At 48.8% G+C, this 16,335-nt stretch overlaps 1 protein-coding gene across 4 annotated transcripts in view; it reads left to right on the top strand.

Annotated features, from left to right (window-relative positions):
- The window catches only part of MAPK8IP3 (mitogen-activated protein kinase 8 interacting protein 3), a gene marked incomplete at its 3' end in the record, with an annotated part of 45,855 nt that overhangs the window by 5,270 nt on the left and 24,250 nt on the right, over nucleotides 1-16,335 (top strand). For all 4 annotated transcript variants that reach the window (XM_082856183.1, XM_082856181.1, XM_082856180.1 and 1 more), the window contains exons 2-4: nucleotides 10,660-10,780; nucleotides 12,934-13,004; nucleotides 13,275-13,366. In XM_082856183.1, the coding sequence (XP_082712309.1) occupies nucleotides 10,660-10,780; nucleotides 12,934-13,004; nucleotides 13,275-13,366 (284 nt within the window). The remainder of the gene's footprint in view (nucleotides 1-10,659; nucleotides 10,781-12,933; nucleotides 13,005-13,274; nucleotides 13,367-16,335) is intronic.

Raw genomic sequence — 16,335 nt, 5'->3', positions numbered from 1 at the left:
GTGGTCAGCAGCCAGACGGCTCATGTTACAGGCTTTTGCTCTGTTGAAAGTCAGGGCCCCAGGGGTCATCCTCACAACCTCCCATGTCCAGTGACTCACTAAGTCCTGGCCATTCTTTTGGCCTGATTTTTTTTTTTTTGTACTTTTTGTGCTTCTTTTTTATCTCCTTTGCTACCATCCTGGCTCGAGTCACCACTGTCATGCTGCTCCCCCAGCCACTTTCTCCCCCTCCCAACCCTTCTGTGGCATGAACTGGTCCGCAGGCAGGTCCCATCTCCCACTCTCTCTTGTTCGGTAACTCAGTCAACTAAGCATAGTGAGGGCCAGGCTTGCTGCCGGGGATGGGTCTGTGCTGCCCTGATGCAGGTGCTCGGATGGGGAGGTCCTGCCACACTGTCAGATGGTGAGAAAACGGCAACGTGGGATGGAGAGCGAAGGGTATGGATGGGAACAGAGGAAGGGACGCTCCCAGGAGGAGACCGCCTTCTCCCGGGGTCCCCAGCATCCACCCCCCCCAGCACCGTGTGCCCTGTCCCCTGCCCTTCCACTTCCTTCTGCCCCCTCTGCATGTACTTTTGCTGCGTACACCTGACTCCCTTGCGTCTAGCACCGTGACATTCAGATGTGGGTGCTCAAGTGAGTCCCTGTCACCCCAGAGTCCCCACGTGGGGGCTCTTTCCTGGTTAGCCAAGGGCAGTGTCCTTCTGGTTCTTTCAGCCCCAAGGCTGGTTCTTTTCTCTCTGACACATGTCCCACAGAGATGCCAGCTGCCTGTGCGTGTGCAGGTGAGGAAGGAGGGCAGCCTTTCTCTGCTTCCACGTGCTGCACCGAGCTGTTGGTTCCTGGAGGGCCGGAACCAACTTTCTGTGGTTTTCAGCCATCCATCTGTCCAACACAGCTCTGTGTGAGGACGGAAATTTCTGTTCTGCTGTGTGTCCACACAGGGCCACTGACACTTCACATGTGCCTCATGCAGTTTAGGATGAGTTTTTATTTTTATGTCATTTAAATTAATTTAAGTTTATTTTTTTTAATTATTTATTTTTGGCTAGGTTGGGTCATCGTTGCTGTGCGTGGGCTTTCTCTAGTTGTGGCAAGCTGGGGCTACTCCTCATTGCGGTGCGGGGGCTTCTCATTGCAGTGGCTTTTCTTGTTGTGGAGCATGGGCTCTAGGCACACGGGCTTCAGTAGTTGTGGTGCGTAGGCTCAGTAGTTGTGGCTCCCGGGCTCTAGAGCGCAGGCTCAGTAATTGTGGTACACGGGCTTAGTTGCTCCGCGGCGTGTGGGATCTTCCCAGACCAGGGCTTGAACCCGTGTCCCCTGCATTGGCAGGCAGATTCCCAACCACTGCACCACCGGGGAATTCCTTAAATTAAGTTTAAATACCCACACGTGGCTGTGGCTAAGGTACTGGGCAGTGTAGCCGTGGACGGTCTAGCTCAATCACTGTTCTGTAAGGACAGGCAGTAAATGTTTCTTTGACCTGTTACATAACGTCAGGCAAGAAAGGAAGATGCTTAAAAGGTGGGGTGTTTTTCTTCAGTGAACATGTTCTAGAAAGAGGGGAGACCCCAAAGTGTAGTGGGTTTTGAAACAGGAGAATAGAAGAAAATATTGTGAGATGAGGAAAAAGAAAAAAAGCATTGCAGCTATTTAGGAAACAACAGAGAGGTGATGAAATTCTTGAAAGGCTGAGAAGAGGTCTGGAGGGAAATCCCAGCACCTAGAAAGCAGCTAGTGCTTACGGCACACCATGAAATCTTCGACCATAGGCTTCAGTTCTGTTCTGTTCTTTCTTTGTAACAACTTTGTTGAGGTCAGTGCATTAAGCTGTACATATTTGAAGTGTGCAATTTGGTGAGTTTTAACACGTCTACACCCGAAAAAACATCCTCACAATCAAGATGATGATCTCCATCGTCCCCAAAGTTTCCTTGTGGCCCTCAATACTCTCTCCCCGCTTCCCCCATCCCTAGGTAACCACGGTCTGCTTTCTGTCACTGTAGATTGATTTGCATTTTCTAGAACCTTATATAAACTGAATCCTGCAGTGTACACTCTTTTTTTGACTGGCTCCTCTCACACGGCATAATGATTTGAGATTACCCAGGTTGTTGCCGTTCTTTCATTCATCCGTTCATTGCTAGTGTAGCCTGCTGTGTGGGTGTCCATCCATCTCCTCTGGTGGAGCAGGAGCTCGCCGTCCACACCTGCGCCCTGTTTCTCGGGACCTTGGGAGGCTCCGGCGCAGCCTGTCCTGCATGCAGCTGCACACAGGGAGCCCCGCTGGAAGATGGTCAGGGAAACCAAGCGGTTAGAATCAGTTGGTGGCTGGCTAGCGCTTCCTAAGAAAGCATCCCTGTCACCAGGGTGGGAAAGGCTCGACCCAAGGAAAGGAAATATACACAGACACTTAGAGCCCGCGGAATCATAAGTCAGTTACCTTCTTTTGAACGCCTCTCATGGGCAAGAGATTTGGGGAATGCCAAGATCAGTGGAGTGGACCTCCATTGGCGGGGTTTGTGAGACAGGGGTCAGGGCATTTGGATTCTGATTATCTACAGTGGTGGGTTCAAGGTGATGCCTTTTGTTCAAGTTCTCTGGGTGCCCTTCCTTCCACTCAACTTCAGCTTGTGCTCCTGCTCCCTGACCTTCCCACGCCGGCCTCTTACCTCTTCCTTCTCTCAGTGAATTGGACCCAGATCCAGGCGGGATCCCATGGATTCTGCCCAAGCTTGTGGCCTCGGGTCTTCAGTGTACGCTTCTGGACAGCGAGACCCTGTGTCCACCAAAGGGCGACCATCGGTGTCCTCAGGTCTCTCCTGTTAAATGGAGTGAGAGGGATGTAGAAGCCAGGTGGATTAGGAAGTTGAAGAAATCAGTGTAAACTGCTAAGAATGCTTCAGAGATGGACTTCCCTGGGCGCAGTGGTTAAGAATCTGCCTGCCAGTGCAGGGGATATGGGTTCAAACCCTGGTCCAGGAAGATCCCACATGCTGTGGAGCAACTAAGTCCATGTGCCACAGTTACTGAGCCTGCGCTCTAGAGCCCGCAAGCCACAACTACTGAGCTCGCGTGCCACAACTACTGAAGCCCTTGCACCTAGAGCCTGTGCCCCACAATAAGAGAAGCCACCACAATGAGATGCCCACGCACCGCAATGAAGAGTAACCCCTGCTCACCACAACTAGAGAAAGCCCATGTGCAGCAGTGAAGACCCAATGCAGCCAAAAATAAATAAATTAATTAATTAATTAAAAAAAAGAATGCTTCAAAGAACACAGTCTAGTTAAGAATAACTTCTCCCAGGGAAATTTCTCCCAGGACGGGGCATTTATAGTTTTCATCTTATCTTCCTTTTTCTTATTTCCCTCCAGAACCAATCATGCCGTATATCATAAATAATATAATAAATGTAATGTATATTTTAAGATACAAAATATATATTAGTATCTAACATAAAATACTTAAATATGTAATATATTAAAATATGTATTTTTTACAGACATCTTTCCTAACTTACCAATTCTTTTTTTTTCTTTTTAATATTTATTTTATTTATTTGGTTGCGCTGGGTCTTAGTTGTGGCAGGTGGACTCCTTAGTTGCAGCTCACAGGCTCCTTTGTTGTGGCATGCGAACTCTTAGTTGTGGCCTGCGTGTGGGATCTGGTTCCCTGACCAGGGATCAAACCCGGCCCCCCTGCATTCGGAGCATGGAGTCTTAACCATTGAGCCACCAGGGAAGTCCCTATCTTACCAATTCTTGAAAATCAGTGTGAGTTAAACCAATGCCATTTGTTGGGATTCATCTCAGGCAGATGCTGAACCAGTGGTTCCTTTAACCGAAATGAGGAATCTATGCTTTTTAAAAAATGAATCCAACCTTGTTCTTGGGTTCCTGCATAGTGGCCTGATCTCAGACGTATGTCTAAAACTTGAATGCAGAAATGCCCTTCCCTCCCTCTCTGTCCACCTGCCCACACTGCATTTTAGATGTAAATGGTAACAGTCATGGAATATGGGAAAAAAAACCTCTGAGGTTTGAGGTCTCATGAGTTCAGCACCCCTGTGAGCACCCAGTAAATATTTGATCATGATGGGAGTGACCGACAGGAGCAGGGAATTACCCATCCATAAAGGGCATCTCCCCTGGGAACAGCCTGTGCCCAGCACCCCAGTGCACCACTCTGCCTAAGATAAAAGACCCAAAAAGAGCGTTTTTCTTTTGGACATTCACTCTACCCCCTCACCGCCAGGAAGGAATTACATGCAAAAGAACAAAATCTTTGATTCCTGTTTTATTTCTAACAATTCAACCAGAATTGAATTATTTCCTATGTGTGACCCTGGCCTAAAGGACATATAAGAGGAAAGGATTGGATTTAATGTCTTAATTTACTTTGCCTTTAATTAAAATAGCCTTCAATTATGAAAGTTACCAGAATTCTAATGATTATGTTATAAAAGAGTGTTTATCTAGTAATCTCTCTTGCATTCTGGGATTAGGAATGCTGGCTTCTGTTGTCTTAATTTTATATTTGACATGAAAAGTCAGTTTATTTCTTTTTTAAAAAATAAATTTATTTATTTTTGGCTGCGTTGGGTATTCGTTGCTGCGCGCAGGCTTTTTCTAGTTGCAGCGAGCAGGGGCTACTCTTCATTGCAGTGCACGGACTTATTGCAGTGGCTTCTCTTGTTGCAGAGCACGGGCTGTAGGCACACGGGCTCAGTAGTTGTGGCTCGCAGGCTCTAGAGCGCAGGCTCAGTAGTGTGGTACGCGGGCTTAGATGCTCTGCGGCATGTGGGATCTTCCCGGACCAGGGCTCAAACCTGTGTCCCCTGCATTGGCCGGCGGATTCCTAACCACTGTGCCACCAGGGAAGTCCTGAAAAAGTCAGTTTTATTTCTTAAGTTTGGTTTTATGCATGAGTTAGATAGAATGATCTCATTCCATGGGATATTGAGAAAAGCTTCCTCTGGCTCCTGGAGTTTTGGAAGTTCCCACACTCTCAGGTTACTTCAGTATGTACCTTGAAATTCACCAAAAAGCAAATTCTGAAAACCAGTTGAATTTAATTTTAAAACAGAGCAATTTGTTAGTAAGAGGGAGGGGTAGAAGTATATCTTAAAAACAAAATCTAAAAAGGGAATCATGGGGGCTTCCTTGGTGGCACAGTGGTTGAGAGTCCACCTGCTGATGCAGGGGACACGGGTTCGTGCCCTGGTCCGGGAGGATCCCACATGCCGCGGACCGGCTAGGCCCGTGAGCCATGGCCGCTGAGCCTGTGCGTCCGGAGCCTGTGCTCCGCAACGGGAGAGGCCACAACAGTGAGAGGCCCGCGTACTGCAAAAAAAAAAAAAAGGGGGGAATCATGTAGTAGATTGGTATTTAGCAGTAAGAATCAGGTATTTCCTAGCTCAGTGTTCATGTTAAGACACCTGGTACCTTTTCCTCAATTGTTAGTTGCTCCTCATTGCTCTTCGGGAGGCTCAAAAGATTTGTTGTGAGGTGGCCTTAAACCTCTGTGTGTTATCAGGTGCTAAGTGACATTTTGACTAGACTCAGTTAGATAGATGACAATTCCAGACAAACTCAAATCTGTAGTGCATGTAATTGGCTTGTGTACGAGTTTTTCACTTTGGCATGTCTCGGACGGTAGATTCCTTCTGTTTCACAGTCCAGCAACAGGCAGACCCACTCAACCCAAATGCTGTTAAAAATTTTATTCTTCTCATTTCCATTCATACTGGATAAATTGAATTGAACAAATTCAATAGAAGTTGAAAAATGTTTAGCTTTCTTTTGGACGACTTCCTTATAGAGATAACTTAGCCTGTCCCCCACCACTGAAAATTCTTGATTCTCTTAAATCTAAAGTAAATGATCTGTAAATAAAAATATTTTCTGCTTCCTTGAAAACATCTATTGTTTTGTGACTCTAACCCAGTTACTAGAGTTCCCTCCTGACACCTCCCCCGCCACAGCTGCCCCCCTCGTTTTGGAGGAGAACTTGTATTTTCCTCACTTATTCATTTAACCACCAACCACAAAGCCCCTGCTTTATTCCATCAACTACTCCTTACTTGTCCAGGTGATTGTTACTTCATCCCAAGTCTAGCCCCAAGCATTTCCTCATAAAAAGCAATGATTAAAAAAAAAAAAAAAAGAGCAATGATTAAATATCTGTTTAGTCTTGGCCAGGCACTGGTCCTTCACGTTATTTATCCCTCATAATATTTGATGAAGGTGGCATTGCATCTTCCATTTCAGTTAAACAGTTAGCTTGCATTTCTGTTAACTAAAATTACTGTAATAACGTTGAAAGAGTTTTTTCAGGAGGGGAAGAAAGAGGATGCCTTTTAAGCTGTAGAATAGCATATTGTGTTTGTGATGTTTTCGTGGACTTGGAGCCCCTGAGATGCCCCCTAGTCAGCTCTGTCTGGTTCGATGCTGTCCCTCAAGGTAGCGGGGAAGAGCTGTTCTTCCCCAAATGCCAAGTGCGGTGGTCGCCAACCTGCAGAGCCTGCAGTGTCCCGGTGTCCCAGTGTGTGATCCAGCCGAGCAGGGAAGCTGAGGGCTGGCCCTTTAGTATGCTGGTGGTCCCTTGTGGGTTCCTTGGGGCTTTTTGTTCATCTGGGGAGTTGCTGCCACGTGATTGTGATCGTGATCACTCACACCCCTTGTCTGCAGGTGGTTACTGATGACTGACCATTCCCATCACAGGACTGTCCCTTGGCTCCAGGATTCCTTGTGGCCTGGGAACCACAACTGTCCTGTGCGTTCATGTCTCCCTGCCACTTGGGGTGCCCTCTGCCTTTGGCCTTGAGGACATACATGTACACAGCTTACCTAGATGTTTTCTCTCTCAGTTAATGTCTCAGTATTTCCTAGGGCTGAAAGGCCTTACAATATCATAACATCAGAGGATTTCTGCATGTCACCTGGTTTGGGGCCAACTTCGTCGGGGATCTCAAAGCATATCGGTTGTTTTATGGCATGACAAAGCTTTTTGGGACTGTCATCTACATTGGATTTTAACGATCACCTATCAGGATAGATTTAGGAACATCTGTCTGACCTTCTTAAGAATCTGGAGGAATTCCCTGGCGGTCCAGTGGTTAAGACTCCACGCTTCCACTGCAGGGCCCATGGGTTTGATCCCTGGTCAGGGAACTAAGATCCCACATGCTGCATGGGGCAGCCAGTCATCTTTCATCTAGAAATCTTTTTAGCTGGCTCTCAGCTATGAAATGCAGGTAATATGATGAAATACCGATGGGAATTCTAGAGAAATGGTGTTAGCACCACAGAACACTTTTCTTTGTGTAAAACTTTGGTGCTCCAGCTTGGAGGTAGGACAGGGCTCAGTTTACAGAAAGGGAGCATTTTCCATCCTCCAGCCCCAGTCGCCCCATCATTCAGCTCTTCACTGGCTCAAGATGAGCTTTCCATTCAGCCCAAGTCCAGCCCTGAGCATTTTGTCATGAAAAACAGGGACCCTTCCTGAGGACCAGAGAACTGATGCTTTCTGACAGGCAAAATGTTGATTCAAAAAATAAATATATAAGTGATTCAGGATGATTCTCAACTTAATCTAGAACAATTCACAAGTGGGAGTAACCAAGAAAATACTGAAAAGGAAGAGTTAAGAGGGTAAATGTATATCAGCTATTAAAAGATGCTATTACACTACAAGTTTAAAAAAACCTTTGGGGACTTCCCTGGTGGCGCAGTGGTTGAGAATCTGCCTGCCAATGCAGGGGACACGGGTTCGAGCCCTGGTCTGGGAAGATCCCACATGCCGCGGAGCGATTAGGCCCGTGAGCCACAGCTACTGAGCCTGCGCGTCTGGAGCCTGTGCTCTGCAACAAGAGAGGCTACGACAGTGAGAGACCTGCACACCGCGATGAAGAGTGGGCCCCGCTCGCCACAACTGGAGAAAGCCCTCGCACAGAAACGAAGACCCAACACAGCCAAAAATAAATAAATAATTAAATTTTTTTTAGAAAGTGATTAAAAAAACCTTTGGTTACTGGCTCAGAAATAGACCGAAATATGTCTTAGAAGGTACCATATCATAAAGGTAGCATTCAGAGCAATGAAGAAAGGGTAAATTATTAAGTAAATGGTGTAGAAGTAAGTAAACTACTGTACACACACAGACTACATCCTGGGAAAAGTACTTGCAGCGTAGAAGACAAATTCTTGAATGGGTCTAATAAGTCCTTACAAATTGTTAAGAAAAATAACCTGTAGTAGAAAATCGGACAAAGGACATAATGAGCTGTTAGATGTAGTGTATATGACTAATGAATTTATTCAGTCTCACTAGTAATCCAGGAGCTGAAAATTAAGACAGTTATGCTCTGCCGTTTTCCCACCTGTCGGGTTGGCAGCACAGAGGCCATGGGGGCTCCGGGAAGGGCGCCACCCGACCTGGGGGGTGTGGGCTAGGGTGCCTGTCTGGCCTGGGGAGCAGGATGCCACTGGGCAGATACACAAGTAGTAACAATAATAACGGACGTTTTAAAGCAGCCTGAAAGTCCAACAGGAGGCGATCAGTTGAGTAAACTATGCTCTGCAGACACACACCGACAGGGGAACACACAACTGTTAGAAGTAGGAGTGGCAGAGCACAGTTCTCAGTGTGGAGAGACATTTCCAGTGTAAACGAGTGAATAAGTCAGGTCATGATACCGTGTACAAAATGATGGCCCATCCGCTCCACACACTTACACACATGTCTGGAAGAATGTCACCCAATTTTAACTGACCCTCTCTGGTTGGTAGAATTATGGTTTTGTTGTTGTTGTTGTTTCTTAACCATTGATAGCATGGCAGAATTACGGTTTTTTAAAAGTATTATTTTCACTTAACACTCTCTTCTGATTTTTCTACAAAAGAATATGTTTATATCATTCTTTTAATTTTTTTTAAGTAATAGGAATTAAAATTACCCAAGTTAAATAATTTCTTTACCAGCCAATTAATAGCATTTGTTTATTCTTCATATGCTGGTCATGGCCACAGTCATTCAAAACCGCTTACTTTAAATTTTTGTGCCGCTGCACCATTTGTGTGCATTTTCCTGGCAATGGGGCGGGTGTTCTTCATTTTAGTTAAGTTGTGAGTGATGTCATCAATACAGATTTTCTTTCTGATGCACCCCCGCCCGCCCCCGCCCCGGTTGTTTTTGCCCTCTGCCACTGCACTGGGTGAGTCATCCTTTGGGCAGGAGCCCCAGTGCTTTTCAGCACAAAGACCTCTGAGAAGCCGCTGTAGGAAGAAGCGTCTCTGGGGCCCAGAGTTGGGGTGGGGGACTGGGTGCAGTTTTTACGGGAAATACAGCTATGGCCACCATGAACTCATTGCCTCTCCCAGACACCCAAAACCTGGAACCAACAGCCCGTTTTATATTCCCATCTTCTGTGACACTGTTAGTGTCTTAAGAACCCAGCTGACATTTATGCTTCCTACAAATGAAATTTCTAATATTTCCATTTTGTACGCTGTAAAATCAAGGTGTTAACAGTTCCCATCAGGGCTGTTGCAGGGCTGTGGCCTTCAGGCCATCACCTAGCCAAGGGGTGGGGGGGCGGTTTGCTGCCCAGTGCCCATCCCCCCAGACCCTGCCTTTACCCTGGGCTGTCAGTGTTAACCTAGGTCTCCTCCTAAGAACATTTAGGATTTTCTTTTATTTTACAAAGTGCTTTCTTTTCACTTGATTCGATAGTAATTTTGCTCAGAAACTTACCATATAAAGTGCAGATTCCAAATCTAGGCCAACAACCCCCCATCTTGTTTTTAAAAGAATCGGAACAGTACTATGCATTGCCGGTTACTCCACGAAGGATGGCTTCCTGAACTGAGCAGTGACTGAGATACAGGTTAAGAGGAAAGTACACCTGGCCTCTTTATTTTTATTTTTGAAAATTAGAGACTTTTTTTTTTTTAATTTATTTTTGGCTGCATTGGGTCTTTGTTGTTGCGCGCGGGCTTTCTCTAGTTGCAGCGAGTGGGGGCTACTCTTTGTTGTGGTGCATGGGCTTCTCGTTGCGGTGGCTTCTCTTGTTGTGGAGCACGGGCTCTAGGCGTGCGGGCTTCAGTACTTGTGGCACGCGGGCTCTAGAGCACAGGCTCAGTAGTTGTGGTGCACAGGCTTAGTTGCTCTGCGGCATGTGGGATCTTCCCAGACCAGGGATCAAACCCATATCCCCTGCATTGGCAGGCAGATGCTTAACCACTGCGCCACCAGGGAAGTCCACACCTGGCCTCTTTTAGATGTGCAGTGTTGAGAGGAATAATATTACTCCATTGCCTAAGGACCAGCTACATAATTTGTGGGGCTCAGTGCAAAACTGGAAATGGGGGCCCCTTGTTCAAAAACTATTCAGAATTTCAAGATTAAAGCCAGCGTGTGTAGGCTTTTCCAACTTCAGGGCCCCGGGTGACTGGCGGATAGCTGGTTAGAAAGCTGTGGTATCTACTGTTAGGAAGCTCTCCACAGGGCTGTGGCGGGTGGTGGACGGGAAGGGAAGCCGGCTCTGGGGTGCAGAAACCACATTCTGGGCCTGAGCGTGAGCCCTTCTGAGGGGCTGCTGTCATCTGACCGTCCCACATTCATGACGCCTGCTGTTTTTCTTCCTTGCACGTATAGAAATTTATTGAGTTTGAAGATGCCTTGGAACAAGAGAAGAAAGAGCTACAAACCCAGGTGGAACACTATGACTTTCAGACCCGCCAGCTGGAACTGAAGGCCAAAAACTACGCAGATCAGAGTAAGTCGCTAGCCCGGAGAGATGAAATTGCATTTTGAATGCATTTGTTGTTCTCAGACCAACCCAGCTGGGAGGGATGTTGAAAGCCTTTGATAAAAAGAGAGTGAGAAAACCCAAGGAGAGCCTTATCTTACTTTCATTGTGATTCCCTCAATAATTTGTTTTCTATCTTTACACTGCTCTGTATTTCTGTAAATGGCCTCAAATCCTTTGTGGAAATAAATAAAATTTATAAATAAGGCCCCTCTGATGACAGAGCACTTTTGCTTAGTGTTGCAGTCTGACCCAAAATTCACAGATCTGTGAACTTTGTGTGGCCCTTTAGGACAGAGCTCCTGGCTGCTGTCTGGGGCTCCTGTCTGTGAGCTGCTTGAGGAGCGGGTTTTCTTTTGTGACCTGAAAGTTGGGCCCAACAATGGTGCCCCTGTAATGACAGTTCCTAGGGGGCACTCATGGCTGACCAGGGTGCCTATGGGAACACCCTGTCCCTTTACAAGGAGAGACGAGGAAGGGGTTTTGTGTTGTTTTGTTTTTGTTTTTTGGTTTTTTTAAAATAAGAACTACTATTTTACCTTTAGAAGTCTTTGTTTAAACTATATTCTCAAAGTTATAACGACCCTGTAATTTCAGTTTTCTGTAATTAGTGGTTTTGATGGTTGAGACCTAGTTTGCTGCTTTACCTCATTACCTTGGATAACAGGTGCCTTCGTTCCTCTGGAAAGTTAAGATCATATCAAAAAAAAAAAAAAAAAAAAAGAGGGACTTCCCTGGTGGTGCAGTGGTTACTAATCCGCCTGCCAATTCAGGTGACGGGTTCGAGCCCTGGTCTGGGGAGATCCCACATGCCACAGAGCAGCTAAGCCCGTGCACCACAACTACTGAGCCTGTGCTCTAGAGCCCACAAGCCACAATTACTGAGCCTGCGTGCCACAACTACTGAAGCCCGCTCACCTAGAGCCCATGCTCCCAACAAGAGAAGCCACCACAATGAGAAGCCTGCGCACCGCAACGAAGAGTAGCCCCCACTTGCTGCAACTAGAGAAAGCCTGCTTGCAGCAATGAAGACCCAATGCAGCCAAAAATAAAATTTAATTAATTAATTAAAAAAAAAATGGTTTGATGGTTGGGTCTATCCGTATCCCAAACCAAAACTGGAAACCCATTTTGCTAAAGCCAATACCCCCCGAGTGTTGTAGGTGAGCACAGCTAGTGGCAACAAACACACACAAACATGCTAGTCTTTGTGGAGCAGAGGCAAACCGAAAGGCCCATTTTAGTTTTGCATAGATCCACCCTTTCTATAACTACACAGAATCCTTAATATTCCCTTTGCTTAGAATAATTTTCATGTGAAACCTTTTCATCTTTTCTTAGAAGGAAAACATGTAAACTCCAAGGTACAGTCTGAAGTTTTCCATTTGGTCAGCATCAGGGGCAAGGACTGAGGAGAGGGGAGAACAAGGCTGCTGTGTGTCCTGTCTCGCTCTGTACAGAGTTCAACAGAACTGACGTTGGAACAAAGGGCCACAGACGCAAGGTGTCTGAGGCCCGCGGCATGCTGGCTCCGTGGCTTGGCTGTCCAGTTAGCCCGTGGCACTCAGGTGCTTCCCTGTGCCTCTTGGTCAGAGCACACGTGGTGGGGACCATCCTGGGTGTCACAGGGGTGGCACAGCTGCCAGCCCAGAGGTGGCACGATCATGACTTGGTCTTTCCAGCCCCTGGTCCGTGTGAGGGACACCTGTGTGTTCCATCCTGTGTTCAGATATTCTTCTCTTTAGTGTGTCTCAGAGGCTGCTTACTTCCGAATTCTGCCTCTGTCCACAAGCCACCTGCTCGTTCCTTGTCTACATGTGACACAACGTGACTTAGACATAGAGAGCAAGGCTTGTGTGAGTTTCACCCAGCTCTGCCTCTCTGTAGCAGGATTGAATAGCCTCAGATAACCGCACACACGGTGATGCACCCAGACCCGGGCCCATCAGAACCGCCTGCTAGGGTCCCCAGGGTGTTTTGCGCTGATGAGGCCACCTCTGAGCTCAGGGTCCAGGCAGGGTTTGTCTGGAATACTCTGTCCCCCAGCAGTCAAGTCCAGAGAAGTACGTGCCCTGGAGAAGCGGGTTGTGCAGTTGACAAACATTGGTTGTGTTTTCTAGTTTCCCGGCTGGAGGAGCGGGAGTCGGAGATGAAGAAGGAGTACAATGCCCTGCACCAGCGGCACACAGAGGTGGGTATCCCCGCCACGGGGCCAGGGCCACGAGTAAGTGGTAAAGCCCCACACGTGGGGTTGGCTGCCGCCCTTGACTGCCTTTTCATTCCCTGGGGTTCACCTGCTGAACCTGAAAGCCTTGGGCCTCATGTGGCCAGACTCCCTTCCCTGAACTCTGCCTTCATCTCTGTCCGAGCCCAGTGGGGGTGAAAGTGGCACAGGCTAGAGGGGGTGGGCGGGTGGACCTCGTGGGCAGGGAGCACTCACTCGGATGTGTCCTCTTCACAGATGATCCAGACCTACGTGGAGCACATCGAGAGGTCCAAGATGCAGCAGGTCGGGGGGAACAGCCAGACCGAGAGCACCCTGCCGGGGAGGAGGTAGGGCGGGAAGCCGGGTGCCAGAGCTTGGTGCCCTCCCCCAAGAGGAGCCGTGGCCCCCACCCCCGACTCAGGGAGAGGGGTGTCCGGTCGGAGTGTGTGGCTTGAGCCGGGGTGTGTGCAGAGGACGGCACCAAGCAGGTGAGGGGCTGGGGTGGGCCTGCTGCGGGCCCGCAGGCCATCACAGAGACCCAGGGAAAACCATGTAGTCCATCCTAATACCTGCAAATTCTGTTTCTGAATTCGCCTACTCTGTAAAATTTATTTGTAGCCTCAAAATCACCACTCATGGCACTTTCACAGTCATCTGCAGATGTGCGCAGAGCAGTGAAAAATTTGAGTCACCCAGAGCACAGGGTGCCAGCTGAGGTGGTGCCAGGCGACGCTCCACCTCCTGCAGAGATGCCCAGGGATGGGGGCAGCGGGTGGCGCAGTGTCCTGCAAGACGCTGGGGTCCAGGGGCCAGTCAGTGGGGACTGGATGGAGCCCAGCTCTGGCCCCTGTCCTCTAAGACATGTTAAATACTTCTAGCACCTCGTTTTCTGTTTTGTAAAATAAAGGAAACAGTGTACCAGGATGAGTGAGGAATGGAGATTCTAATCTGTGTGAGATGTGTACCTACCTATGTACATGTTTCTTCTACAAGCAAACGTGTTTGCGGTGACTTTGTAGAATACAACCAGCTCGAATTGCGAGAATCGACTCTAGGTGGTAGGGGAGGCCTGCACACCTCGGTGACCAGCAGACACAGTCACACCCCGCCATGCTGGTTTTATTCGGGGAGCAGAGAGAAGCCTGCAGAGGCCAGGTTCCTGCTTCATCTTCATTCAGGATAAAACCACACCTCAGTACCCCAGGAGCAGATTGTCAGAGATCTTCTCCAGGGTGTTACCATGGGAGGCCATGGCTCCATCAGGCTGGAGGAGGGAGGAGGTGCCTGAGGCTGGAACCCCAGGCCCAATGGATGGAGCTCGCCGTTCGTGCCTCTGCAGCTGTGGCCCCTTGTTCCTGCAGCGAACACCGGAAGCCCCAGGTCTGGTCACGAAAAAGCTCTATTTTCTCTGCACCTGTCTCCTTGATGGGTGATGTCTGCAAACAAGGAGATTCAGGCCCTTCCATTCTGGGCATCGTCAGCTACTCACTGGGCCATGGTGGGCGAAGCTGTTGAGTCTTCCAGTTTGAAAACGGAAAGTGTAATATGTCAGCGGAGGCCTAGCAGGGCCTAGGAAGAGCAGTCATCCAGGGGACCACTGGCATGTTTTTAGACAGTCTCGCCACTTCTCGTGGGGAGTAGGGGATACAGCTGTTGTGGATGCTTTCTTTCTGTAAATGTGTGTGCCCCAGGAAAGGGTATCAGGGGGTCATTAGCTGACCCCCCTGGCTCTGTGAGAATTAAGTGAGAGATTGTGTATCAAAGAGTGTGTTAAACTGCAAAACCCTTTGCAGATATTGTTTCTGGGTTAGTTTTATCTGAAGGTAGGAAATACCCATCTCCAAGCCACCGTTTCCCAACACACTGTGAAAGCCTCACTCCTGGCCCTTAGAAGTTGCTGAGGGAATTTCCAAGGAACTGCACCAAAGCCAACCTGGAATCGGGAGCTCCTCGTGTTGTTTTGGGGCTGCAGAGGCTGGCTGTTCGGGCATTACCTAGAGTTTGGGCTCAGGCCCAGATTCCTGCCCAGCCTTGTGTCCCCATCTGATCCTCCTCAGGGTGTCACCAAGGCCAGGGTGCACTTGGCTGTGTGTCCATCCTCTCCAGGCCCTGGACACTCTCTGCTAAGACACCTTCCTGAGCCCCACGGGGGTAGAGATGCCTGCCAGCAGGAAGGAGGAGCCTGGGGCTGTCAGCTGCGACCCTCCTGTGCCTTGGCAGTGAAGAGGCGCCTTCCTGTGTGTGTGTGTGTTGCGGGGCAGTGGCCGGAGCAGAGCTTGTTTGGGAAGCAGAGAGGCAGGGCTGCGTTTGGGCTGCCTCCATTGCTCTGTCAGCTGGCTAGAGACATTTAACCTCACTGTGGCACACGAAATCGCTTGCCCCATGCTTGCTGCCACAGTGTATGAGACTCTGGGCTCCTGCTGGCCCCGTAGCCGCCCTTGTCCCGCCAGCCTGGACACTGGGCTGTGATGGAGATGTTCCCAGGGCCCACTGTGCGTCTCTGACGGTCCTGGGCCCACTTTCCGACGAATGGATGTGGATGGCAGCCATGCCTCCCATGTCCAGCGGGCACGCTGGTGGAAGGAGAGAAAGCACAGGCCTTCTCTCACTGCGCTGGGCGTTGGCCTCTGTAGGGCTCAGAGAGTGCAGACATCCCACTGTGGCCTGTGCTACTGCAGCAGATGAAGGGGAAAGCCCTGTTCTGCCCTCCTGGCCTGCTCTTCTCTGGGGTGTACCCCTCTAGCCACAACTCTGTATCCTTTGGGGACAGATGTGTGTCTGCCCATCTTAGCTTAGACTCTCCAGCTCCCCGAGGAGGCTCGTCCTTAGTGCCGGGGAGCTGCTGGCCACTGCTGAGCCCAGACAGGCACAGTTTTCCTTCAGTCCTGGCTTGGTTTTGTGAATCTGTGTGTCTTTAGAATAAAACCGGTGGTGACGGCTTCCATCGTGGCGCAGTGGTTAAGAATCCGCCTGCCAATGCAGGGGACACGGTTTCGAGCCCTGGTCTGGGAAGATCCCACATGCTGTGGAGGAGCAACTAAGCCCGTGCACCACAACTACTGAGCCTGTACTCTAGAGCCCGTGATTCACAACTTCTGAGCCTGCGTGCCACAACTACTGAAGCCTGCGCACCTAGAGCCCATGCTCCACAACAAGAGAAACCACTACAATGAGAGGCCTGTGTACCGCAGCAAAGAGTAGCGCTCGCTCACCGCAGCTAGAGAAAGCCCACACACAGCAACAAAGACCCAACACAGCCAAAAATAAATAAATAAAATAAATCAATTAAAACAAAACAAAACCGGTGGTGAGCGTG

Source organism: Leucopleurus acutus, assembly GCF_964270905.1.
Source record: "Leucopleurus acutus genome assembly, chromosome: 16".
NCBI lineage: Eukaryota > Metazoa > Chordata > Mammalia > Artiodactyla > Delphinidae > Leucopleurus > Leucopleurus acutus.
The sequence above is the reverse complement of the archived record's forward strand: the minus strand, read 5'-3'. Positions and strand labels throughout refer to the sequence as shown.